The 25340-nt window shown below is 58.7% G+C and overlaps 7 protein-coding genes across 7 annotated transcripts; 2 read left to right on the top strand and 5 right to left on the bottom strand.

Annotated features, from left to right (window-relative positions):
* Positions 1-25: 25 nt before the first annotated feature.
* Positions 26-2969, top strand: SPSK_03021 (uncharacterized protein; the record flags this gene model as incomplete). Its single annotated transcript, XM_016729865.1, has 2 exons — positions 26-430; positions 501-2969. 2 exons carry the CDS (start codon positions 26-28, stop codon positions 2967-2969), a joined length of 2874 nt encoding a protein of 957 aa, XP_016585028.1.
* Positions 2970-3321: 352 nt separating this feature from the next.
* On the bottom strand, positions 3322-7041 carry SPSK_02964 (uncharacterized protein; the record flags this gene model as incomplete). The annotated part of the gene is made up of 1 exon (XM_016729810.1): positions 3322-7041. One exon carries the CDS (start codon positions 7039-7041, stop codon positions 3322-3324), a length of 3720 nt encoding a protein of 1239 aa, XP_016585027.1.
* An 832-nt stretch (positions 7042-7873) lies between these two features.
* SPSK_03084 (uncharacterized protein) lies at positions 7874-10293 on the bottom strand (the record flags this gene model as incomplete). The annotated part of the gene is made up of 4 exons (XM_016729925.1): positions 7874-8267; positions 8328-8616; positions 8656-10129; positions 10267-10293. 4 exons carry the CDS (start codon positions 10291-10293, stop codon positions 7874-7876), a joined length of 2184 nt encoding a protein of 727 aa, XP_016585026.1.
* A 603-nt stretch (positions 10294-10896) lies between these two features.
* Positions 10897-12985, bottom strand: SPSK_03148 (molecular chaperone DnaK; the record flags this gene model as incomplete). The annotated part of the gene is made up of 2 exons (XM_016729989.1): positions 10897-12891; positions 12959-12985. The coding sequence occupies 2 exons, from the start codon at positions 12983-12985 to the stop codon at positions 10897-10899; spliced, it is 2022 nt and encodes a 673-aa protein (XP_016585025.1).
* A 1727-nt stretch (positions 12986-14712) lies between these two features.
* Positions 14713-17556, top strand: SPSK_03029 (uncharacterized protein; the record flags this gene model as incomplete). The annotated part of the gene is made up of 3 exons (XM_016729873.1): positions 14713-14744; positions 14987-17398; positions 17472-17556. 3 exons carry the CDS (start codon positions 14713-14715, stop codon positions 17554-17556), a joined length of 2529 nt encoding a protein of 842 aa, XP_016585024.1.
* A 456-nt stretch (positions 17557-18012) lies between these two features.
* On the bottom strand, positions 18013-19420 carry SPSK_03357 (uncharacterized protein; the record flags this gene model as incomplete). Its single annotated transcript, XM_016730195.1, has 2 exons — positions 18013-19287; positions 19367-19420. 2 exons carry the CDS (start codon positions 19418-19420, stop codon positions 18013-18015), a joined length of 1329 nt encoding a protein of 442 aa, XP_016585023.1.
* A 486-nt stretch (positions 19421-19906) lies between these two features.
* SPSK_03005 (glucosyll hydrolase, family 92 protein) lies at positions 19907-23013 on the bottom strand (the record flags this gene model as incomplete). The annotated part of the gene is made up of 3 exons (XM_016729850.1): positions 19907-21748; positions 21816-22847; positions 22924-23013. 3 exons carry the CDS (start codon positions 23011-23013, stop codon positions 19907-19909), a joined length of 2964 nt encoding a protein of 987 aa, XP_016585022.1.
* Positions 23014-25340: the final 2327 nt, after the last annotated feature.

Genomic DNA, 25340 nt, shown 5'->3' with positions numbered 1-25340 from the left:
GCTCCCACCAGGGCTCCCTGACAACATGCCGATGTTTGAGGATACGATGGAACTCGCCCAAAGCGGCGAGCTTCCTCCAAAGGAACCGTCTCCACCGCCACGGCCGTCACCTCCCTCCGAATCCGAACGTGTCAGCACTCCCTCAAAACCCATCTCCATTCCCACATCTCCCTTTGTGTCCCGTAGGATGTCCGAAGAGAGCATACGGACCGACTTGTGCGAAGGCCCGCTCCCTGACACTCCGTCACCCCTGCCTCGATCGTTTGTTTTACAGCCTTCGCCGGCCTCCGACGCCCAGCACGGCTTTGCTGACCCATCCCCGCCCCGCACACCGCCCAGTCGAGATGCCTCTGAACAGGTCACCGATCGTGCGGAGCTAATCGAAAGGATCAAGCGAGGCGAGAGCCCGACTTGGATCCCAAACCGACATGTGAGTGTTTCTCTGTACTGTCAACAGGCTCCTGATTCAGGATACCTTTTGCTAATACTCTTCCGCGCAGATCGAGTCAATGTATCACAAGCGGACTCCTACTCAAAGTCCCAGGCCTCCATCGGCAGACATAATAACGTCAACGACGCTGCTTCCTGCGGCCGATATCACCCCTGAACGGATTCCATTAGAGGCACACGACCACAACGCCGAGGCTGCCGCCAGACTGGAAGACGGCCTGAATATCGAACGGCCACGGTCGGCTTTGCACAGCGGCGATTTCACTCAGAGCACGTCCAGTAGACGCCAGGCCCGAACGTCTGAAGAAACGGAAGCCCGCCCTACCGGACTACCCCGGCCAGGACCTGCGGCAGACGTCTCTCCCTCGCCTTGGGTAGCAACCTCACCGCCTCGGCACTACACGCCATTTTCGTTCGATCACCGGTCTCCTCCTGCGTCTGCGCTGGCGGAGCTTGGTGTGTTCCGATCCAATGTACCGTCACCGTCGTCGTCAATCTCCTCTAGCTTTGTCTACATGCCACCAACGAGCCCGCTTGTGCAGTCCCAGAGCAACTACGACGAAGACGACGGGGGGGATAGCAGCCTCCCCATGGACCACATCGACATTGCCCTTGGCAGTAGCCCGACACAGAGAGCCGCTGGCAGTAGAGCGAATGCAAGGCGGCATACGCTGACATTCTCTCACAATCGCCACTTGCAGTCATCCCCTTACTCTGTCCCAATCATATCGCACCCGCACCCCCGCCCACTGTCAGGAAACCTACGCCGTGAGAACACGCTTCCCTACCAGGCACACCAGCCTCGTAGATCACTTTCTACGACCTCCAACTACAATATCGACCATTTCCCTCCGACTTTCAACTCCGCATCTACCCCTCAGACACCGCTACTCTCACGTTCCCGAAGACCGTCGTTCACCTTGGACTCGTCCCCCCTTCAGCATGCGTCCATGGTTGGCTCTTACGAAGAGAGCATTCTCCGTGGCCGTATGTCTACAACGCCGTCGAAGCCGCTTGATTTCCTCGCTCAAATCGGCGTTCTGGGCCTGGGAGCCAAGTGCAAACCCGGTCTTCGCTGCCCAGCACACGTCACGCTTCCATTCTCAGCCGTCTTTTACAGCTACGCAACAACATCCTACGGCCGGTCCAAAGCCGAAGACGGCCCCAGTCCCTATGTGGGCATGGTCGACCTCGAGAATGGATTGCCCAATTCAGGCGCCGAGCAACGATCAAAACGCAAGGCAATGATGCCCAGTCGACGGACCGCCTCGCGCACCCGACCGGAACAGTTCAAGCAGGGCGGAACGAACGGCACAACCAATGCGGGAGAAAGCCACAATCTTGCCCGTCCAGTGGAGGGCAATCCGAATGGAGACGAGATTGTCATGGAAGACATGCATGTGGAGCGACTCGATCTATCCGATACAGAGGCGAACAAACCAACTGCTACTGCGTCTCGTTCTCATAAGAGACGTCCGCATGGCCCCAAAGTCCCGCCAGGCGGCTCCTACCGCATTCCAGAACAGGGCCAACTTCAAATCATTATCAAAAACCAGAATAAGACGGCCGTTAAGCTGTTCTTGGTCCCCTACGACTTGACCGGGATGGAGGCAGGCACGAAAACGTTCATTCGACAGCGCAGTTACTCGGCCGGTCCGATTATCGACAACCTGCCAGCCACGAGCGACACGTCATCTGATCGCCCCATTTTGCGGTACCTGATTCACTTGCATATTTGCTGTCCTTCGCGTGGGCGCTACTATCTCTACAAAAGCATCCGAGTTGTTTTTGCCAATCGCGTACCGGACGGAAAAGAGAAGCTGAGAAACGAACTGACCTTTCCTGAGCCCCTCTATTCGCCCTACAAGCCCATCCGCGTGATGCACCCGCCTGCGGGTATTGCCGGTGGTAGTGGTTACCACGTGGGCGGGAACGGCCCGGGAGCCGCTCTTGCTGCCGAGAAAGCGTACCGACGGCGCAGTTCGGGCTTGTCATTCACTGCCAATGCCATGTCGCAAGCCTTTGACGCGTTTGGCGTCCAGCACCCACTTGTGCCCGCCATCCCAACGCAATCGGCCTTACCAAAGCCTGCTGTGTCCTCGCGCTCCTGGTCCAACCACGGTATAGTCGGTCAGCTGCCTTTCGACCAGACTGAAAGCAATGCGATTGGCGGTCGTCCTTTCGTCAGATTTGACCAGCCACTGGGTTCGCCATCCGTTGCAGCACTTGGATTTGGTCCTGCAAACAGTCTGGATCAGACAACTACCGGCAAGAGCCACAACTCGAAAAGCATGGAAGAAAGCAGCAGCAGCAGCTCTACAGGCACCACGACGGTCACGTCTCCTGCTTTGCCTCTGTACAAGAAGCTCAGTAAAGGCGATATCGGCTATGGCGGAAACGCTTTCGTAAGCGGTAGCCCGGCTGCTTGCGAGGGACTCCTATCGCAACGCCTGCGGTCACTCGAAGTCGAGAAGAACGTGGCTCCTGAGGGGGCCGACAGGGAAACCCCTGACATTTGAAAATAAGTTTCCTACGGTGGTGAATCTTTTGTCGAATGGGACAATCCACCGACCATCTCCCACCACTATCATTCCCTGTATATTCACGTTTTGGATGGACAAATTTAAGGTGCCTTATAGGATTATATATACCCTACAATTCAGCTCAATCCTATCAATTCAATATATATATATATATATATTTGGTTATCATAATATCTATCTGGTTTTCTCCATTTAGAGACATACCTTGGTTAATGTACATTTGTATATTTATGTGCCGGCGTCCTCAAACGAGGAGTATATTTTCCCCCACTCTATTGTTAGACCATTCATTCATTATTGTTGACTCGTTTCATGACGAGATATTATATCATAAGACGCGTTGCGAGGCGAGTTGCTGTCGACTATCCTGCGCCGACTCCGACGGCGCAGGGTCCATGTCCGCTGGTGGAAAGATGCCCACGTCGGTGGCCACATTGTCACTGCCGCCAAACACACGCCCCTCGATGCGCGAGTTCATGCGCACCATGGTCCGCACCGCATGCACCGTGCGCGGGCTCTTGGCGCCCAGCTCGTGGAACTGCCGCTCGGCGGCCGACGACCACACGGCCATCTGCTCGAGCTCCAGGTACGCCTTGGCCAGGACCATGAAGGTGTAGGTCATGGGGCGGTTGTAGCGGGTGGCGCTCTCGCGGATGCGCTTCAGGCGCGACATGCGTGGGCTGGCGCTGCCCGTCTTGTTCATGTCTTGTTCGTTGGTGCCGGCGTTGCCGTCGGAGACTGCATCCCGCGCCTCGGGAGATTCCGATGGTACCCTGCCCTGTGTCTGCGGCAGTGAGGACGACAGGGGCTGTTGTGCTTGCTGTTTCCTGCCAGACGGGCTGCCGTCCCCATCCCCTCGCAGGCGATGGAGGGCACGGAGAGGAGCAAAGCCGCTCCACTGGCCCATGAGCTGTTCTTCGCAGACGGCAAAGGCCTCACGCGTGCGGCCGAGGCGGGCGAGGTGCTGCACATAGTGGTTCCAGTTCTTGTTGTCGAGCAAGAAGCCATTGGCGAGGGCGTCGTTGTTGACGAGGTTCATCAGCCCCTCCGGGTCCCGCTGCGCAGCGTACAGGCGCTGCATGGTCTTGAGCGGGTCCGTTAGGCCGTACCGCAACCCGGCGACCACGGGCCGGTCTTCCTTCGACTCCTGGCGGGCGGCAGGGGCGGCCGGCATGCCAGTCGCAACATGGTCACCCTTGGCGTGGCCGAGGATGGACTCGAGGCGCGTCGTCTCGAAGGTTTGCGGGCGGCTGACCTCCTGGGTGCGGGCCAGGATGTTCTGCCACATCTCCTTGACGCGGTCGAAACGGCCCTCGTAGTAGTCGGACAGCATGAGCGCGTTGCACAGCTTCAGCGGCAGGGGCTGCTGGTGCTCGTCGGCGGGCGCAATGGACTTGTACAGCTGCATCACCTCTTCGACACCGGCAAAGTCGCGCGCCTGCAGCAGCATGAAGAGGACAAACGAGAAGCGGCGGACGGCGCCGAGGTGCATGCGTGCGGCGTCGCGGCCGACGGCCTCCTTGGCGCGCGACGGCATGGACGCGTCCCGGCGGTCCTGCACATGGAGCGAGCGCTGGAACTCGCGCAGCGCCTTGGCAAACAGATCGCGGCGCTCGGTGGCGCTCAGGCCGCCCTCGGCGGGCGCGTCGCCCTTGGGGAAGTCCTGCCACTGGCTAAAGGCCTTGATGACCATCTGGACCTGCTGGCTGGAGCGCTGGAAGCCCATGTGGTGCATGAGGCGGTTGACCTGCAGGGCGCGGTGGGGCTGTTTGCTGCGAATGTAGGCCATCATGAGCAGGGTGTAGTGATGCGCCTCGGGACGGAAGATGCCGTCCTCCTGGGCGGTGCGCAGAAGCTCGACGGCGCGGCGGGGCTGGCGGCACTGCGCCAGGGCAAAGAGCAGGGCGCTGTAGGTGTTGCCGTCGTACTTGACGTGGAGGCGGGTCATGACGTTGAGGATGCGGTTGACGGCGACCAGGTCGTGGCGGAGCGCGTGGTGGTGCAGCAGCGTGTTCCAGAGCGCCGTGTACGGCTTGCTGCCGACGGTGCCGTCGCGCGTGGTGGTGACGCAGAGGCGCTCGGCGTCGTCGTAGCGCTCGTTTTGGCAGTAGGCCTCGACAATGGGGTCGATGATGGCCTCGGTGATTTTCACGCCGCACTGCTGGGCCAGCCAATACAGGTCCGAGACGAGCTCGAGATCGCCGCGGCCGCCGACAATCGACATGATGGTGCTGAAACTGTAGTCGTCCGGCGCGACAGCCTCGCAGAGGTCCTCGAAGATCTGCATGGCCTTGGCATAGTCGCCGCGCTCGACATAGACGTGCAGACGGATGTTCCAGCAGATAATGTTGGGCTTCACGTTGTACTTGTCCGACGTCTCGGCGAAGACCTGCTCGACCTGGGCCAGGTCGCCGCGCACGGCGTGCACTTTGAGCAGGTGGGCAAAGGTGTCTTGGGCGCTCGCAATGGCCGTGGGATAGACAGTGGTGAACTCGTCCCACAGGCGGTAGACGGACGTGACGTCGCCGCGGGACGCGTAAAAGGCGAGGTACTTTTGGTAGCCCCAGAAGCTGAGGCGGCCCTTGGCGTTGTACCAGTCCTTGAGCACCTCCTCCATGCCGCGAGCGTTGTGTGGGTAGTAGACGTGGCGCACCATGTCGGCGAGGGTGGACGTGTGCGGCCGGAACTTGGGCATGACGCGGTACTCCGCATAGGCCTGTGCTGCCAAGTCGAAGCGCTTGTTGTTGATGAGGACCTGGATGAAGTTCTCGAGGACACGCGGGTTTGTCAGAGACCGCACGAGGGGCAAGGCGGCGTCCGGATCGAGGCGGTTCAGCGAGGCCTCGAGAATGGCCTTGAATGCCTCTTTGAGGGACTCGAGGTCCAGGCGCTCGGCCGGGTCGGTGTTGTGCTCAGCCAGCTCGAGGGCCGCGAGCTGTTCAGGCGACTCTGAGAGCTCTGGCTGCTCCGGCTTCTGTGTTTTCTGGGCCGCCATATCGATAAACTCGGCGAACATCTGCATCTTGTCCTGCAGGCCCAGCAGCTCAACAACGGCCGTGAGCAGCGGCTCCTCGGCCTTGACCCGCCCGGTCTTCTTCTTGTAGACGCTCCACGCGGCCGAGATGGCGTCCCACGAGAGCGTCTTGAGTGCATTAGCGATCAGCAGGTCGAGCCCGGGTGCTGCGCCGTCTGCCCAAGCACCCGTGGTCGTGCTGCGCTGGAAGATGGCGAGAGCTTCCGTCCGGTTTCGGAGGCGCAGCTGGGTGTTGATGGCCGCGGCGACAGTGGCGGCGTCCCACTGCGACGGGTCAATCGTTTCAAAGAGACGAAGGACCCTGTGTGCTTCCGTCGGCCGCTTGGACGGCGTCAGAAACTGCAGGGCCGCGCGGTTCACCGCCGTCTTTTGCGGCCCGTCGTCCAGCCGGCTGTACAGGTCCCACACCCGCTCAAAGGCGTCGTGGTCGGTGGCTGTCGGCCGCAGCTGGAGGAGTTGCGTCAGGTCGACAAGAACGGCACCCTGGTCCTCGCGAGGTGCCCGAGCCAGACCGCCAACGTCGCTGCGAAACAGATCCGCGGCTCTGTGAGAAGCGTAATCAGCCGCAGCCGTTGGATGGCTCTGGACCTGGGCGCCATCGGATACCGCCGCAGAGGAGGAGAGGAGGGATCGAAAGTGTCGTATCGGTGCTGGTTTTCGTGGGGAATTTGCGGTCTGCGTAGGATTCGTGGTGGATGTGGGTGCGGTGGTTGAGCTGTCTGCCCGGCCACGGCGGTCTGTGGCTCTGGACAGCCTCCGGACAAAGGTCAAGGTGCCCTTTGGGTACAGGAAGTCGAGCAAAAAGGCCGAGGCATTGAGTGGCTCGACCTGGGACAGCTCTGGAGTGTACATGTCGAAATAGCCGTCTCGCGGATCGGATCCGTGCATTCCTCGCTGTGACAACAGGGCCTGCAGGGTACCAGGCGACGTGCCGCTGGCTTTTGACACGTTGGGCAGCAGCCGCTGGAGCCCGGCCGGCTCCAGCCCCGCCGCTGTGCGGTCGAGCAGCGGCATCAGGTTGAAGCGGCCGTCGTCGGCAAAGTGGCAAGATGGCGGCGTGTATGCCGTGAGATGGGAGGACGGTTGTCGGGTGGCGAGCAGGCTATGGACACATTATGGGCAGGTCGAGACGTATTCCGAAGAAGCCCAATGCCACTTGGGTCTGCTGGTCGGTCGAGAAGCCCAGCCGGTGCAGAGCAACAGAGCAAAAGCAAGCTGCGTGGAATTGCTGGCGACGAAAAACGTGAAGCCTCACTTTAGCATGTGCATATAAATAAAGCTCCGCGTGGCAATGGAAAGACGAAGAGATTTGCCTGGGTGCACGGTTTGTTCTGCACCGCAGTCGACTGTCGTAGAGCCCAGCTCGAAACGTGTGGTTGTGTCAGGCTGTGGTGTTGTTTGGCGGCAAATGGTGGGCTCGCAGGCGGAATGGAAGTATCTACAGATGGACGTTCATACTAACATTTTTTCGATGGGAAAGTGGTCCGATGTTATGGTCTGCTTGGCAGGTGCATTGATGGCAGGTGCCCAAGCTACGAATTACTGGAGCTTTTGCGCCGGAGCGGCCAATGAATGATCCGTGCCTTCCCTCTGTGCAACGCTTTAGCGGACGGCGGGTGCGACCCACTGGACGTCGTCGTTTTGCGATTATGGGCTCTTTGGGCAGGAGCGACAGGCGCACAGAAGCGTTCTCAGAAGGTGGGGCACGAGACTCGCTGCTGCCAAACGAAAGGAAAAAACGGTGCTAGCAAATTTACACGCTGTCGATATCAACCCCACACATTTGGCAGACGACAAACAGGAAGCAGCAAAATAGAAAATAGGAGAACGGGACAGCACACGTCTCTCAAGACTCTCGACCGGCCACACCGCCCTCGCAGACCATACGACGACAAGCCGCACGCTCGATCCGCTGTGGACGACCGAGGACGCACGCCGACGGCCTCACTCTCTGCTCCGGCCTGGCGATTGTCACGAGGGGCGAGAGGAAGACGGCGGACGACAGAGAGGAAATAGCAAAGAGGACGACCACACCATGGACATCACACAGTTTGTGGTCTCGTCCAGAGACAAGGCCCTGCTGTACGGCGACTACAGCACCTACCGCACACAGCTGGCGCACCGTCTGCTGAATATCCGGAAAAAGCTGCGCGTGGCCACCCGGCATCGGGGCAAATACAACCACAATGCGAACAACATCACGGCCGAGCAGGTGGCTGCAGACGTGAGGTGTGTATTCTCTGTTTTTTGGGGGGGTGAGGGGGGCTGTTCGACTCTTGACTAACTGCTCAGCTACGCACGACTCCAACTGCTCACGGCCGAGCGCGCTTTCGCCCAGGCCATGGCCATGAAGGCAGCCCATGCCTCCAACAAAAAAGGCATCACCGGCCACACCCGCTCGCACATCGTCTCGCGTCTCGACAAGGCCGCCAAGTACGCCGCCGGCCTGTCGGATCTGCTGCAGGACGATGCCAGCGGCGCCAGCGACGTTGACCGTCTGGAGGCGCGTGCCTATGCCGCCATGCTCCGGGGCGCCGCCGCGTTCGAGAAGCAGGCCTGGGAGCTGTGCTTGGCCAACTACGCCGCCGTCTGGGCCATCTACAGTGCCCTCTCATCCGCCTCGCCCACCCGCGCCGACATCTTCCGCGACCTGCTCGCCGAGACCGTTGAGCCGTCGCTGCGGTACGCCGCCTACCAGCTCAAGATGCCGCGCTCCAAGCCCATCCCCATCGTCGCACGCGAGGCCCTCCTGTCTGCCAAGAGCGTCGCCGCCACGCCGGACACGTCTGCGCTCGTCGCCTCTGTCAACCAGATCGACCCGGCCATTTTGCAGCCCAAGACGGCCGCCACGGCCGACGGCATCGAGAGCCTCGAGGCGGCTGCGCCAGGGACTGTGGGTGGCGTCGTGGCCTCGACGCGCACGCTGACGTGGCGGTCGCACGAGGTCAAGATCGAGGACGCCGCCATTGCCTCGGCGTGGGCCGCGCTGGACCTGGCCAAGGCACGCCTCGAGGCGCAGCTGGTGGCCGGCGGCGCCCGCATGGCCCCCAAGGACAAGGCGGCCGCCTACGACGACGTGCTGACCGTCAGCCAGGACGCCGTCGACGCCACCAAGGCCGCCATCGACGACCTGCGCAACGAGGGCATTCCCCAGAGCGACCCCAATGTGCAGCTCCTGTACATTGCGCGCACCGCCGCCAACTACGAGATGATCAGCGACCGCATCGGCCGCAACCGTGTCCTGACGGGTCCGCACGACGGCGCCGTCGTGCAGTCGGCCCCCGTCGTCACAAGAAAGGCCAAGGGCAAGCCGGCCGTGGCGCGCCCCGAAGCCCCTGGTCGCCTGCTGGCGCGCCTCAAGGAGAAGCTTGTCCTCTACGACGGCACGCTCCAGAGCCTCGAGACCGTCAAGGAGCTGCCCGGTGTCGCCGCCGACGTGGAGCTGGCCGAGCAGCTCGACGCGACCGCCAAGTACTTTGTCGCCCTCAAGTCGCTCGCCATTGCCCGCTCGCACACGCTGGCCGGCCATGCGGCCAACGCCCTGGCCCTCGTCAAGTACGCCCACGACCAGGCGGATGCCGCGGCCCCGGTCCTCACCAAGGCCGCCACCGGTGGTGCGCGCAAGGCGACGGGCAGCGGCCAGACACAGGACTCGCCGCTGCGCAGCATCCACGTCTCGGCCGACGACGTCGCCTTCCTGCAGGCCCTGCTGCAGGCCGAGCTCCAGCGGACTCGTGCATTGGTCGACATTGAGAAACAGCAGCCAGCGGCTGGTGGCGCTGCGGCCAGCAAGGCCGGCGCGCTGGCCCTGTCCGAGACGCTCGGCGAGTACCCGCCGGGCGCCGTCGACCTCGACAACATTGTGTCCTACCCGCCGCGGATACAGGCCGTGCCCGTCAAGCCCATCTTCCTCGACATTGCATGGAACTACATTGACTACCCGAGCAAGGCGGGCAGTGGTGCTGCAGCAGCTGTCAAGACCGAGAGCAACCAGCAGGCGGCACCAGCGGCCTCGGGCGCGCCGCCAACCCAGCAGGAACAGCCGCAAAAGCGTGGCTGGTTCGGTTTCAAGAGATAAGACAATGATTGTGTTTCTACGACTCTTATATTTTCTTCGTCATTAAAAACATACTTTTTTTCCCCAGATTTCTACGGCACGAAAAGGCAAAGCATTATCCTTACGGGTACCTTAAGAATGAGTGGGGATATGTCTATTATGTTTATATGTAAATAGATGACCGCAAGCCGGTCAAGCTTGCTAGACATGGTGGATCAAAGTAAAAAACGACAAGGGAAAGAAGAGCATGCGCTGCACTGCCCAGGCTTTTCAACTTTGTGTCTTGCCTCTGTCTGTTCCTAATGAGAAACATAAAACAAACGTAAACAACTTTGTTTTAAATGCTCGTAAACGCCGCGTTGTCCCGCCTATTGTGCCTGACCTCGTTGTCCGTTCCGTCCCAACGTGTCGTGCGTCTGGCAGACAAAACGTCGATCCAGACCACACGAGACTCGTCCACAACATATGCTCTCAAGAGAAAAACGAGATTCAAAATGGTATAACAATGAAATCATGAATGTATAGAGTACAGAGAGGAGATACATGGAGAGAGATGTGAAAGATGGTGGAGCTGACGGAGATGAAGAGAGGTTTGATGGTGGAGATAAAATGAAATGGAAGAACATCGGGGGAAAATCTATAAAACCACAGATTGCGCTAAAAATTCAAAAAAGGATTCCCAGGCCCATCATTTCTTTTTGGTTTCCTCGTCCCAAATTGTTTTTTTGTGACTTGTTTTGCTTTTTTTGATTTGTTGTCGCTGGCGATGCCGAGCTCGTCCTGTCTGGCTGTCGGGCTGTTTCGCCCTACATTTACTGCTTGGTCTCGTCCTTCTTCTCGCCCTCGGGCTTCTGCTCCTCCTGGGGCTGGTCCTCGCCGCGGGCGCGGTGGACCTTGTCCAGCAGGTTCAGCGAGGCGTTCTGCAGCTCGTCGACCTTGGCCTTGATGTCCTCGGCGGTGGCATCGCCCTCGCCGGCCTGGCTCTTGGAGATGTACTCGCGGAGCTCAGTGATCTTCTCGCGCAACTGGTCCGACTCGGTCTTGTCCAGCTTGTCGGCGTGGTCGGTCAGGGCCTTCTCGGTGTCCGTCAGGATGCTGTCGGCGCGGTTCGACGCCTCAATGGCGTCCTTGCGCACCTTGTCCTGCTCGGCGTACTGCTCCGACTCGTCCACCATGCGCTGGATCTCCGAGTCCGACAGACCCGAGCCCGAGGCAATCGTGATGGACTGGTCCTTGTTCGTGGACTTGTCCTTGGCGTGCACGTGCACAATCGAGTCGGCGTCAATGTCAAACGTCACCTCGATCTGGGGCACGCCGCGGTGGGCCGGCGGGATGCCGACCAGCTGGAAGTTGCCCAGCAGCTTGTTGTCCTTGACAAGCTCGCGCTCGCCCTGGTAGACCTTGATCTCCACGGCAGTTTGGAAGTCGGCGGCCGTCGAAAAGACTTGCGACTTCTTGGTGGGGATGGTGGTGTTGCGGTTGATCAGACGGGTGAACACACCGCCCAGGGTCTCGATGCCCAGGGACAGCGGCGTCACGTCCAGCAGCAGCAGGTCCGTGACCTCACCCGACAGGACGGCACCCTGGATGGCGGCGCCGATGGCGACGGCCTCGTCGGGGTTGACCGACTTGGCGGGCTCGCGGCCGAAGATGCCCTTGACGGACTCAGACACCTTGGGCATGCGGGTCATGCCACCGACCAGGATGACCTCCTGGATGTCCTTGGCCTGCAGGTTGGCGTCCTTGAGGGCCTTGCGCACGGGCTCAATGGTGCGGGTGATGAGCGGGTCCATCATCTTCTCGAGCTGCGCGCGGGTCAGCTTGGTGTTGATGTGCTTGGGGCCCGAGGCGTCGGCCGTGATGAAGGGCAGGTTGATGTCGGTCTGCTGCGACGACGACAGCTCGATCTTGGCCTTCTCGGCGGCCTCGCGAATGCGCTGGATGGCCATGCGGTCGCCCGACAGGTCCAGGCCGGAGTCCTTCTTGAACTGGTCAACCAGGTGGCGGACCAGCGTGATGTCGAAATCCTCACCACCCAGGTGGGTGTCGCCGTTGGTCGACTTGACCTCGAAGACGCCGCTCTGGATCTCCAGGACGGAGATATCGAAGGTGCCACCGCCCAGATCGTAGACGGCAATGACGCGGTCGGCCTCCTTCTCCAGACCGTAGGCCAGGGCCGCAGCAGTGGGCTCGTTGACGACGCGCAGGACGTTGAGGCCGGCGATCTGGCCGGCGTCCTTGGTGGCCTGGCGCTGGGAGTCGTTGAAGTAGGCGGGGACGGTGACGACGGCGTTCTTGACGGGCTTGCTGAGGTAGGACTCGGCGGTCTCCTTCATCTTCTGCAGAACAAAGCCGCCGACTTGCGAGGGCGAGTAGTTCTTGCCGCGGGCAGCGACCCAGGCGTCGCCGTTGGTGTGCTGGACAATCTTGTACGGGACCTCCTTCAGGTCACGCTGGACCTCGGCGTCCTTGAACTTGCGGCCAATCAACCGCTTCGTGGCGAACAGGGTGTTTTCGGGGTTGACGACGGCCTGGCGCTTGGCCGCGACACCGACTAACCGCTCGCCGTCCTCGGAGAAGGCGACGACGGAGGGGGTGGTGCGGGCACCCTCGGCGTTTTCAATGATCTTGGGGACCTTGCCCTCCATGATGGCAACGGCCGAGTTGGTGGTGCCGAGATCGATACCGATGACGGCGCCCTTGACCTTCTCCTCGGTGCCGGTCGACTCGAAGCGAGCAAAGGCAGGACGGAAGGCGCTGGCGCGCATCGCCGCCGGGCGTGTGGCCACGGAGGATGCCCGGGGAAGCTGTGCCGGTTAGCGGAGGGCTCAGGTCGTCGGAATTGCAGCTGGGAGAATGGGACAAGGTACTCACGGCTCTGGAGAAACGAGCGGCCAACATGATGTCGGATGTGTAGAAGAAAGAAAAAAGAAAAAAACAAGATACAACAGAGACCACTCAAGACAACTTGGACGACAACGGAGGAGACTGCGCAGAAGAGGTGAGTCGGGAAAAGATGCACCGTGGGGTATAACGTGAGAAAATGATGAAGAAATGGTGTGGGCAGAGGGGACCTGGAGAGAGGATGGAAGATTTTATGGAAGAGCTTTTTTTCGGCCGCTTCTTTTCCTTTTTTTCATTGCCCCTGCTCTCTGAAAAATTCGAGAAGGTGCTGGGCCAGTCACAGGCGCTGAATCCTATTGGCTGCTGGTCGCCCGCTAGAGCGACAAGCTCCACTTTTCCGGTTGCCACAGACGCCTAAAGCGGTAGAAAGGTCACGTGCATTCGCCAAATGTAGCACACGTGACTATGTTCCGGGTCTAAGCGGGATGTGAGGAAGGAGCGATGGCCTGAGAATGCAAAATGCTCCCCCAAAGGACGCTCAAAGCACACCCACAATGTCTATCTTTCTTGATTGTGTCCACGCTGCTCTTCTCAGGAAGCACACAAACAGCCAGCATTGTGACTCTCTACTACTCCGTACCAGGGCTTACCAATGACCTCGTCGGCTTTACGTGGACCAGCCAGAGCAAGCGGTCGAAAGCGGCAGGAAGGAATAAGACCGAGACCGAGCTGTTGCCGCTTTTTACTCGCGACCGAGGTCCATTGGAGCAGGAGCGAGCTGGGCCGCAAAAAAATACAGATTAAGCTGGGGTTCCGGGCCGGAGGAGGAAGGTGCCAAAGCTGGGCTGTGCTAGGACAGGAAGGCCAAAAGAAGGGAAAGAGCACCCCACCGAAACATAACTCACCGCCTTCACTATGAGCGAAAACCGGCAGACAATGCTGCTGTAACGTTTTGCTCGCGCATGCCTCGCACGCCGTGGCTCCCAGAGATGGAGACGCACTGATGCTGCAATGTCTGTACTTGATGGTTGATACCGCGGTGCGTCCTTGTTCTGTTACACTTTGCAACTCGTGCTTTGGCGTTGATTGCAACACAGTGTAATACAGTGCGCAAACAGGCCAGCGCCTTCCCCAGCAGCGTAGGGTGGATTTCATGGGATTTCAGCCTCGTCGCCAAGGCGCACGATCCACTATCCCGTTCGCACAGTGGCCAGCGCGGCGCACCTGCCCGCCAATTACAGAGCACACAGTGCCGCTTTGCAGCCCGGTACGGCGCCTGCTGCCTCCGCAAAGGAAACTACAGCTGGCTCCTTGCTGAACGTCATCTCGCGGCCTTTCGTCTGTAATTCATCGTCGTCGCAAATTGAGAGACATAGTCATCAAACTGCATCCCCCTCTGCACACGACCGCCGCGCCTCGTCTCATTTCCACCGACATCTGTCCTTTGATTGTACAAAGATCAAACGAATCGGTCGACCAACGTCGACTCTCGCTGCGAGGACGCCCCTGATTGCTGTGATACAATCGACGACGATCCGCGCCTTCAAACGTCGACTTTGATCACGACAACACCAACCACACGAACCACACCATCCCCCCGGTGCCACGGACGCATTAGCCGCTGCGGCGTCGCGTTGCCATCGAATCCTGCGACTGCCGATTACCTTTCTTCGCTCGGCCCGTATCTGGGCCACCCCCGTCGCAACTGCGCTTCCTCCTTTGCTGGTGGATGTCGCACCACCTTGTCCCTGTTCTGCTATTGACCACCGACGACTTCGACTGCCATGGCCGTGGGGGATGTGAAAGACGAGACTGCGTATGTCTTGGGGGATGGTCCACAGACAGAGTCGTCGACGGCGGTGATAATCCATCCGCTCGCAATCGAGCCATCTGTGCTAACCTCAGCGAAACGATAGGTGCTATCCGACCGAAGCCCTGATTTGCCGGGAGCCTAGACGACACTATCGTGCCCGCATCAATCCAATGTGCGTCACCTCTGGCTTTTGGAAGCCAGCGATACAGTCTGTTCGTAGAAACTGACCCTTGCGCTTTATCTAGTCACTGGCAGCTGCGATCTCTCATTGGCGCCGTCAACGACACCGTCTACTTCCCGGCTGGCATCGGAAACCTGCACATCCAAGAGTTCGACACCGCGACTCGAAAATCGGAAACGATTGCCGAGCTCGAGTTCTCTCCGCGATGCCTCGTGGCTCGACAGGGCTGGGTCTGCTGTGGAGGTGAAGAGGGCGAGTTTGTCGCCATCCGGGTAAATGCGACGCGGGGCGCTTCTAGCTCCCAGTCGCCGAGTGCTATCGGACCAGGACGGGGACGCAGGGAGAGCAGCGATGGCGCGGCTGCTGGATCGACAGCGGAGAGCAGGGGCGGCGCGGTCGAGGGGAGCAGCCAGGACAGGCTGACCCAGCACCCACACCGCATGGACCACGACCACAACCACGACCTTGAGAATAACGAAAACAACGACAACGACAGCGACAACGATGACAACGAACCGGGAATGGACGACGAGGAATACGACGACTTTGACATGCGCATGACCGACGCGGCATTGCTGGTAACCGTACCGTCGCGGCTGGTGGCCAAGAGCCAAAAGTTTGGCACGGACCGTGTCAACTGCATCACGATATGGACCCCGTCGAGCTTTGTGCCGCTGTGGCCGGGCGCCTACTCGTGCCCGATCGCCGCCCTCTCCAACAACGACAAGCAGGTCACGCTTGTCAACTTGGAGACCGCCGAGGAGCTCGATGTGCTGGAATACCCCGACTGCGTTAACCGCGCCGTCATCTCGCCCGACGGCCGGTTGCTGGTGGCCGTCAGTGATGACCCGTATCTTTACATCCACGAGCGCGTGGAAAAGCAGATTGGCGGCTCCAACCGTCTCGCCCGCGGCGAGGCACAGACGACGCCGGCAAAGCACTACGAGTGGAAGCTGCTGGCCAAGCATCACCTGCGCGGCCAAAGCCGGGTCGACACCAGTGTCCACCGCGGCAGCTTTGCGGCGTGTTTCTCGAATACGGGCCGGTATCTAGCCGTCGCGACACAGTACGGTGTGATCCATGTCTACGAGACGAGCACGCTCGCCAACCCGAACACAAGCTTGGTGGCCTGCTTCAACTCGTCGAATCCCAACGTGGACTCGGGTGCCGTGCGCGAAATGTCCTTTTGTCCTGGCCCCTACGACCTTTTGGCGTGGAGCGAGGACCACGGGTCGGTGGGTGTCGCCGACGTGCGCAACGGCTTCGTGTCTCGACAGATCCTCCAGTTGTGCGACGACGACGCTTATGAGCACGTGAACATTAACGAGGTCATCCGCAACGACGAGTTTGAGGAAGAGCGCCAGCGTAGACGCACAGGTCAGCAGGGCGCTGGCGGCTCTGGCAATGCGGGCGGCGGAGACAGCACGATGAGCAACACCTTGAACGAATCCGCCAGTCCGTCGGCAAACGACTACGACATGACCTCGAGCGAGCAAGCCATGCGCATTCGGGACGCGCTGGACTGGTACCACATGCCGACGTCGTCCGGCGATGCACAGAACCTCCGCAGTATGCAGAGCATGCTGCGGCGGCAACGTTTGCTGCGCGAACAGCAGGCACTGCTGGGCCGGGATCAGCGCGACCGGGATCGTGACCGAGACACGTCCGACTTTGGACGCCGGGCGGCGTGGCTGCTTCGGTCACGGCCGTCACTGGGCTCGCGAGGCATGTCGTCGGGTGCTGACAACAGCAGCGCTATGGCCAGCGGCAGCGGCAGCGGCAGCTTGGCGAGCACCCGCAACACCGCCAGCGGTATCATTAACATCCGGACCGGCACCAGCAACAGCCGCGCCCGGAGCGCCGCACGGACGCGCGAGCAGAATGAGAATGTGACCATGGCAGTCAACGACATTCTCGGCAGCCTGCGGAATTTGCGCAACGCCCGGGATGCGGCCGATGTGGAGCGCCGCTGGCTGGCGCCGGCGCCGACCGGACTGCTTCAAGCCGCGCAACGCGCCAGCGCATTCGCTGCCGGCGTCGAAAACGACGATTCGGGCAGCGACGACAATACCTTCACGACCCGCGACGCCGCGACTTCGACGACACGGCAACGGGATCCGCTCTGGGGCAGCGGCGACGGCAGCGGCGGTATCGGGGGTCAAGACGACGTAAGCAACAGCCGGACGATGGATATTCTGCATGCGTACCAGCTCGGTGACCAGCCGCCCGCCGCCACAACTCCGGCGACGGCGGCGACGACGACCAACCGCGCGTTTGGCGGCATACCGAATTCGACCCGGCGGGCCAACCGAAACGCGCTGCCGCTGCCGCTGCCCGACACGGTGCTCAACTCGTCGAGCCTGCTGGCGTGGGACTCGAACATTCCGACGGCGCGGCGCGCTCGGGAGCCTGGCCCGACAGAGCAAAAGGACGGCCACACAGCCGGCCTTGCCTGGAGCGAGGATGGGAGTATCCTGTGAGTCTTTGTTCCCTCCCCTTTCTTCTTTGTTTTTGTTTTGTCATTTCGTTGCAGTCCCTAACCGTCCTAGGTATGTCGGAACTGAGGGTGGCATCTACGAGTTCCGGGTCAACATCAAGAGCCGGATGTTCTATCCGAGTGTGACGATGCGGTAACGAGGGGGTTTTCTGTTAGGTACACCGTTGGGGCGTTCTGGTTCTTTCTTTCCTATTTTTGATATTCTCTTTTGTTTGCTCTTTTTCGATCTTTTCTGCCACCTCGCTTCTTTATTTCTGATGGTTTGCTTGCTATGGGGATTGCAACATGGGACAGCCCCCTTCCACGGGACATAGGCTGCACAAACTGGCGTTTTGTCTGTTTCATCTATGGTTTATTCTAACCTCAGGATCTTCTTCTTTGAATGGCATCTCTTTTTTTTTGGTTGCATATCTCGTTTGCCTTGTATATTTTCTTCTTTTGTTGGTCAGTATCGTTCCGCTTCATGATCAGAGGCCACACTGTTGTCACAACTCGGCTATGGTTTTATTGTCACCAAAATATTGAGGTCATTAAAATACATCTACTATAATCTCGAATGAGTCAGTCGTATCGACATCATACCTCTTTCCGCCTCAGTTTGAATAGACCATCTTCTCCACCATCTCTCCAATCGCCAGACTGCTCGTCAACCCGGGACTCTCAATGCCCAGCAAGTTGACCCAACCACGGTAGCCCGGCTCGCTACGGACAACAAAGTCGGCCGCCCCCTGGCCCGCGCTGACCAGCTTCGGCCGCATACCGGCATAGTCGGGCTGCAGCGCTGCTGGGTCGATGCCCGGCAGGTAGGTCTTGATGGCCTCAATGGCCCGGGGCAGCTGCTGCGCGTTGACAGCCAGGTCGGTCGGGTCGTCCACCCACTCGACGTCGGGCCCAAACCGGATACGGCCGGCCAGATCGAGCGTCAGATGTGTGCCGAGACCAGCGAGCCCCGGCTCCGGGGCTGGGTACACGAGCGTCGACACGCGCGGCTGGCTGTGGGCGTAGGAAAAGTAGTTGCCCTTTGCGTAGTAGAGCGTCATGGGCTCTGGTTTGTCGGCCGCGCCGTTTCGCTGCGTAATCATGTTGTGCACAGCAGCAGCGCCAAGGCCGGCGGCATTGACAATCGTCTCGGCCGTCACGACTGTCTCTTCGGCGTCCGTCGCCGACGACGTCTTGACGTGCAGCTGCCAGCCGCCGTCGCCTGGCTGCCGGGAGGCACTGGCACTGCCGACCGGCGGCAGCGGCGTAATCTTCACAACGGACGACCCGGGTGCCAGCACGCCGCCTGCCTGCTCAAACAGCCCCAGCAGCGTCTGCATCAGGCCGTGGCTGTCGACGATGCCCGTCGCCAGGCTCTCGAGCACGCCCGTCTCCGCACGCACCGCGGGCTCGCGCGCCTTGGCCTCGGCGGCCCCGACCCAGCGCAGAGGAACGGCGTCGCGGTCGTGGTAGGCCTGGCCAAAGGCATAGATCCTCTCGAGGGACGCGCGCTGGCCGGGCGTCTGGGCCACAATCCACTTGCCGGTGCGACGGTGGGCCACGCCGTACTGGTCGCAAAAGGCGTACAGCAGCTGCCGGCCGCGGATGCAGAGCTGGGTTTTGAGGGAGTCGGCGCCGTAGTAAAGGCCGGCGTGGATGACCTCACTGTTGCGGGCAGAGGTTTCGGTACCGACGGTGTTGTGGCGTTCGAGCAGGAGCACCGACGATGCCGGCGATGCAGACGAGGAAGGCGCGACCGCTGCTGCCCGCTCCGCCAGGGCACGTGCTACGGCGAGGCCGACGACGCCGCCGCCAATGACCTTTGCATGCGTGTCAGTCAACAAATTGTCAATAAGAAGACGAGACGACAGACGCTCGAACGTGACGCACTGCATGGGCAAAGTCCGCCCTCCGATGAGCGGACAGGGAGAACAATCGCCGGCCAAAAGGTCCTGGGCTGGCTGTAACAGCGGATGTTTGCAGCACTGCCGTGAACAGGCGCTGGCGAGAACGGTTCGACATTTTGAAACGAGCTCAAAATTGTGTTTTGGCTTTGTCAAGAAGCACGGAGCGTGATCGGACGTCTCCGCTCGGCGTGACGTTGAGAGATGTGGCCGTGTAAGTACCAAAGCTCAGTTGGGGTTAACCGGCTAGCGGGGTCTCAGAGCGCTATATGCACAGCTGCCACACCGTCCGCAATAATACAGTACAAGTGCAAAACAAACGCACGGGCACAAACGAGTATTGGATTTCGAAATATAAAGACTGATGTTTATTTATTTTGTGGCTCTAGAAAACGATAAAGACTGTCTAATGTATGGGTATCTCATGCGTCGGTCAAACTGCTGAGGATTTCGAGCAAGGACCGCAACTCCAGTGCGAAGAGCAAGGAACTAAAACAGAAAATAATTGAGAAGAGGAAACGCTCAATCCGACATGTACTGCTGATAAATATATTTCCAACTATGTGCGAAAGAAGGAGAGAGAAAATATACCGAAAAATCCGTATCAAACAGCATCAAGGCCCATCGCATGTGCCGGCTGACGCACCACAGGAGATGCTACCTCAGCCTCGCCCCTGGATTTGGGGGCATCATCGTCACAGCGATCGGTCCGTTGGCCGTCCGAGACACTAAAATAATCGATTGCTTGAACAGAGACAGTCGTTGCTATTACTTTCACAGCTGGCGCCGTTGTAACGGCTGCTTCATTGACGGCCACATCGGTTGCTCTTGCGGACCCGAAAGGATCCCGTCTCAGCTGTTTAAATGCCATCGCTGGCAGTTGAAGCATCCGGGGCTGCAATCCTAAAAGCTTAGACTTCACTCCTTGTGGTGGTGATGGAGGTGGTACCTCCGTAGTAGGTATCTGGTGTGCTTGGCCCTTGCCCAACGACTGCGAGCGGCGACGCCGAAGGCAGAGGTACACGGCAGAGATGACCAGAGTAGCGCTCACAGCACTAACCAGACTCGCCAGCACCGGCCGCTCAACGCGCCAACGAAAGCGGTCCTGCTCAACGACGGATGGTAGCACCAACGGTGGCGGCACTACGTCCTCGGTAGCCGGGCTGGGCGGCGGACTGCCATCGGTGGACCAGTTGGAGGGCCGGGGGCCGAGGACAAAATCGAGGCGGCCGCCGTTGGCGAAGATGTCATCATAGGTGAGCCAGGACCGGTTCCACGGTTGGCCGTTGACCTTGAGGGACTGAACGAAGATAGCCTGTGATGAAGAGGTGGTGGTGGTGACGTTGGTCGAAGTGATTTGCAAGGTCTTGCCGCCACCGAGACTGATGGTGAGGTTGTGGAACCAGGGCGAGCCAATAAGGAACGTGGTCTGTCCGGTGATCGGGTACAAGCCGGTCATGGACCAAAGGACCCATGATTCCATGGCGCCGGCGTCGCTGTTTCCCGGCAGACCCCCTGCGGTTGGCTGGTAGTAGGTGTCGGCAGCAGCACGGCTGTACTGAACAGAGAGGTCCTGGCGGCCAACAAAGTTGAAGAGGTAAGGGGTGGTGAAGCTGGGTTCGTTGCCCGGGTTGAAGATAGTATTGTTAAACTGTTCCGAACCAATGGGCCGCTGGCCAGGGACAAACATCATGGCCAGTCGGTTAGAGAAGGTGGTGTCGCCACCTGAGTAGTTAACAAGAGCCTTCATGTCGTGATGGGCGTTGAACGAGTACTCCCACGAAAGAGCCTCGTAGTCTGCACCCCAGTTAGTACACAATCCAACTAGAATACCGGGACTGCTGCACGTACAATCGTCTGCCCAGTAGCATCCGCCGCATAAGAGAGGATCTTGCTGAATAAATGAGGTCTTTGTCCGTGGTACCAGAAACCCAGAGAAGCCGAGCGATGCCGCCGATGGGTTCCAGTGCTTGCGCCAGTTGCGTGACCGATCAAGGTACTTGCTGGCGTCCTTGGCATTGCCCAGGCCCGAGGCAACCTGGTAAAGCGAAAAGTCGTTGACGGAGTACTCGACCGCACGTGTGACGGACCGACCATAGGACCGCGTGATGAAACCGTAGTTGTGCCAGTCCAGTAAGGCGCCGCGGCCCTCCTTTGTTGAGCCGGTCGGGTCGCGCGGGTCGTTGTTGTTGACCGGCACGGTCTCGGCGTTGGTCACCATGGCAGCATAGGCATCGTACCAATTGATGCTACCGCGCACGCCCTTAACGTAGGCATCGGCCAAAACGTTGTCGGCGTTCGACCCACCCTGAGTAACGCCGTTGAAAAACGACGAGCGGGCGTCCGGCATGAAGCCCTCGTGGCGCCAGATGTCGACCAGCGACCGGATGAACTCTTCGTACATGGTCGGCTGGAGAACGTGGAACAAGGCAGTTGTACAGCGAAACTGTCGACGTCAGAGGCTATTTTTTTTACCTTACATATGACAAAAAGAGCTGTCAAATTTCACCTACCAAATCCCAGAGAGTAAAAACGTCGTCGTAGTAGGGCTCCGACGAGGTCCACAAGGGGTTTTCGCCCGTCTTGTTCTGCGGGAGCAGAAACATGTGGTACAAGGACGAGTACAACAGCTGCAGCCGCGTGGTATTGTCTCTATCCGTTGTCGTGATTTTGCTAAGCACCTGGTCATTCCAGGCGGCTCGGGTCTGTGCCTCCAGGGCCGTCCGGTTGGTGCCCGGCGGCACTTGGCTGTTGACGTTGCTGCAGGCCTGGGCAGTTGACATAAAGGAGACACCGACGCGAGACGTGACAGTGTTCGTACTTGTCGAATTGAAGGAAAAGACGGCACCGAGGCGGTTCGGTGATGTGTCCACGGTGCTTGCCGCAGGAAACTGATGTATTGTGCTACCAGTGCTGCTGGTGCCGACAAACGTCTGCACCGTGCCCGGGCTATCAAAGTAGCCACAAAAGAAGACAGTCCAAGCGGGTGACAGATTCCAGCCATTGTTGTAGGTGCCGGCGCCTTGGTACTGGAGACTACTGCCGTCAGGCTTGGCGGAGGCAGAAATGTTGCCGCCGAGGTAGTGCTGGCTCAGGTAGGCACGGTCGGGGGCCGGCAAAAAATGTGACACGTCGACAATAATGCTGTTGGTGCCGCTGGTGCTGTTGGGAAATGTATATTGGTAGAGTCCTGCACGCGACGAGGCGGCAAGCTCAACGACAATACCCGAGGCCATGGTGGCTTTGTAGGAGCCCGGACTGGCTTCGTCGGCCACGGCGCCACGGGCATCGGCGTGACGCAGGAGCGGATTTTCCACGGGGATGCCCGTGATGGGCATCTGCGAGACGACGCCATATTTTGGAGCACCGCCTGTTCCACTCTCATGTAGCATACTGAAACCAGTAAAAAAGGCGGCACCTGGGACATAGCCCGAGTAACTTGACCCAGTGGCATCAGGACCGGTGTCCATGTCCGGGCCAAGCTTGACCATGCCAAAGGGTTCCGAAACACCGGGGAAGGTGTTTCCGCCGGCCTCTGTGCCAATCTAAAGGACATGAATAGCTTTGGTTATGGGGTGTGTCTGAAGGGAGAAAAGTAGAGAGAAGCCCGGCACAACTCACCAGTGGCAACACATAGCTGGCAAGGTCGGCTGCCGTAGCCAACCCTGCCATGGTCCCGAAAACGGCACAAGTCCGTGATAACGAGACCATTGCGGATTGACGAGGAGGATATGGAAAAAAGAAACGACGTGAACTACAAAGGAACAACGTAAAAAAAAGGGACAAAAGGCACCCTTTTCAACTGACAGGTTGGCCCTTTTTAGCCAGGAGTAGTGGCGGTCTTCATATTGTCAAGAAGCCGGAGACATGGTAATCAAACTGGGGAAGGTCATTGTGACACGGGACGAAAAGAAAGATGACGGTGTAAGTGGGCTCGAGGAGGTATAAGGGACAGAAGACAAGGGATAAAAAGACGGGAGACAAAAGAAAATCGAAAGTCAAATGTCAAATGTCAAATGTCAAATGTCAGGAGAAATGTTCTGCTGCCAAGACTATGAGGGAAGGAGTGACCAATGTTCAGAAAACTGACAGCGGAAGGAACGATGCAAATGCACGCGGCGGGAAAGAAGCGACGATCGATGATCAGAAGCGACCACGACGTGGGAAAGAGGTTGCTGCTGTCTTGTCTTGCTGGGGAAGGCGTGGTCCACGAGCTGGGCCGCATTGGCCCACGTGCTACTTGGTCGTGCCTGCCTTTTTATGCGTCTCTTAACAATCTCTTTTTGCAACCATTTTTGCGCGACGCCGTCATTCAGTTTCTTTCCCGTATCATTTTCTGCGACAAATGCCAGGTTCAGACCAGGACCAAGATCTCAGCAGGTGTTCTGCCGAGGCGACATGTTGCTCGGTTGTGGCAATCGTGGTATCAAAGTGAGGGTCTGATCCCCAAGAATCCAGACTAAAGGACGGTCCTAAAGCGAGCGCTTTTGATACGACACAGGATTGTGCCGGGTAGGTTTTTTCTCTCGCTGTCTCGGTTGAGTTATATTCGAGGTCAGAACGGCTTTGTATGTTTCTCAAGCCTCGTCGTTTTGTTATAGCCTCGTTGGACGCATTTTCGTTAATTTTGTCCTGTTTGACTCTATTTGGACGTATTGGTGTAAGTGGGCCAAATGCCAAGACTTTTGGAATCCTTCGTTTTTATGTTTGTCTGTTTGGGGTTGGATGATTCTCAAGGATTGTCAGAGGGGTATGGGTAATGAGCACAAACATAATAAAAATAAAGGGAATATATGACGGGTTTCTCCTGTAATGCGGAGAAAGAGACAATGAAAACCGGCACACTCAAGGATAAAAGAATGAAAAGAGATTGGGGACGATCAAGGAACCACGAGAGGGGGCAGACGGGAACAGGAAGAAACAAGCCTTTTTAATTTATATGACGGGAAATAGAAGTACTGCAGGAGCTATCTAGGACCAAAAGGCTGCAATGGATGAGGCATAGGAGTCGTAGACGAACCGCCAATGAGGAATCAGACACAGAGAAGACGACTGGCCAGCCTGCCACCAGGGACCGGCAAGCTCGAGACCGCACGGAGCGTCTCCGGTAGGCGGAAGCACGACATTCAATGCACGCGAGCAATATACAAGAAGCACACGACAATGGACCAAAGTAGACAAGCGTCTCTCCCCTGCGGCGAAAGTGTGGGGGAGAAATGCAAAAGCGGACAGAGCATCGTGAGTGGCGCTACCATGTGCTTTCGTTGGATCGTTCTGGACGAATAAACACATCCACTAATACATCCGGGGATATTCTGTGGGCCAGAAACTGAAAGGGGAGTTGCGCACCTGCTCCATAGACATAAACCAAGAATCAGTACTCTGCGCCTCTGGTGCCCTCTGCGGCGGCGTCGGCGGCGAGCAACGGGCGGGGCCCGACGAACAAAGCTTTTGCCTGCGGCAAGATAGTCGACATGGTTCTAGAATCAGGCCCAGGGTCTCAATATGATACATTGGCTTGGCTTCGGGTTTGTCTGGCCTTCGTTGTCCGTGGAATCTGACAGCGACCAGAATACGAGATAGTACAGAATCATTTAATTTTACCATTTCTAGCCCTCATCAGGCAGGCGCGGCGTACGACTTCAATGAGGAGGCGAACACAAGAAAAGGTGTCCTCTTTCATTCTCTGCTCTGAAAGGCATCGCACGCCATCGCGCACAAAACCAGCAAGGTGGAGAGAGGGGGGCTGTCCAGTTCCATGTCGTGTATATCGAAGTCTGAACGCCGGAAAGTCGTTGTTTTCTGCGCGGCCTGCGAGGCCGGTCGTATACTCGATTAGGTGCTTGATCTCTGTCAAGTCAATATGCCATCAATACTGGGGAAATGCAGAATTGCTTTTGGTTTGGGGACATGTTCTGGAGATGGAGACGCAATACCCACTGAGCGACTTATTTACGGAGCGCCAGATAGGCTAAAATGGCAGAAGCAGGAGAAAGAGTGGTCTCTGGCGGTCCAGACTCTTGGGAAGCATCTGGACG

The sequence above is a fragment of the Sporothrix schenckii genome, assembly GCF_000961545.1.
Source record: "Sporothrix schenckii 1099-18 chromosome Unknown Cont47, whole genome shotgun sequence".
Lineage (NCBI taxonomy): Eukaryota > Fungi > Ascomycota > Sordariomycetes > Ophiostomatales > Ophiostomataceae > Sporothrix > Sporothrix schenckii.
The sequence above is the reverse complement of the archived record's forward strand: the minus strand, read 5'-3'. Positions and strand labels throughout refer to the sequence as shown.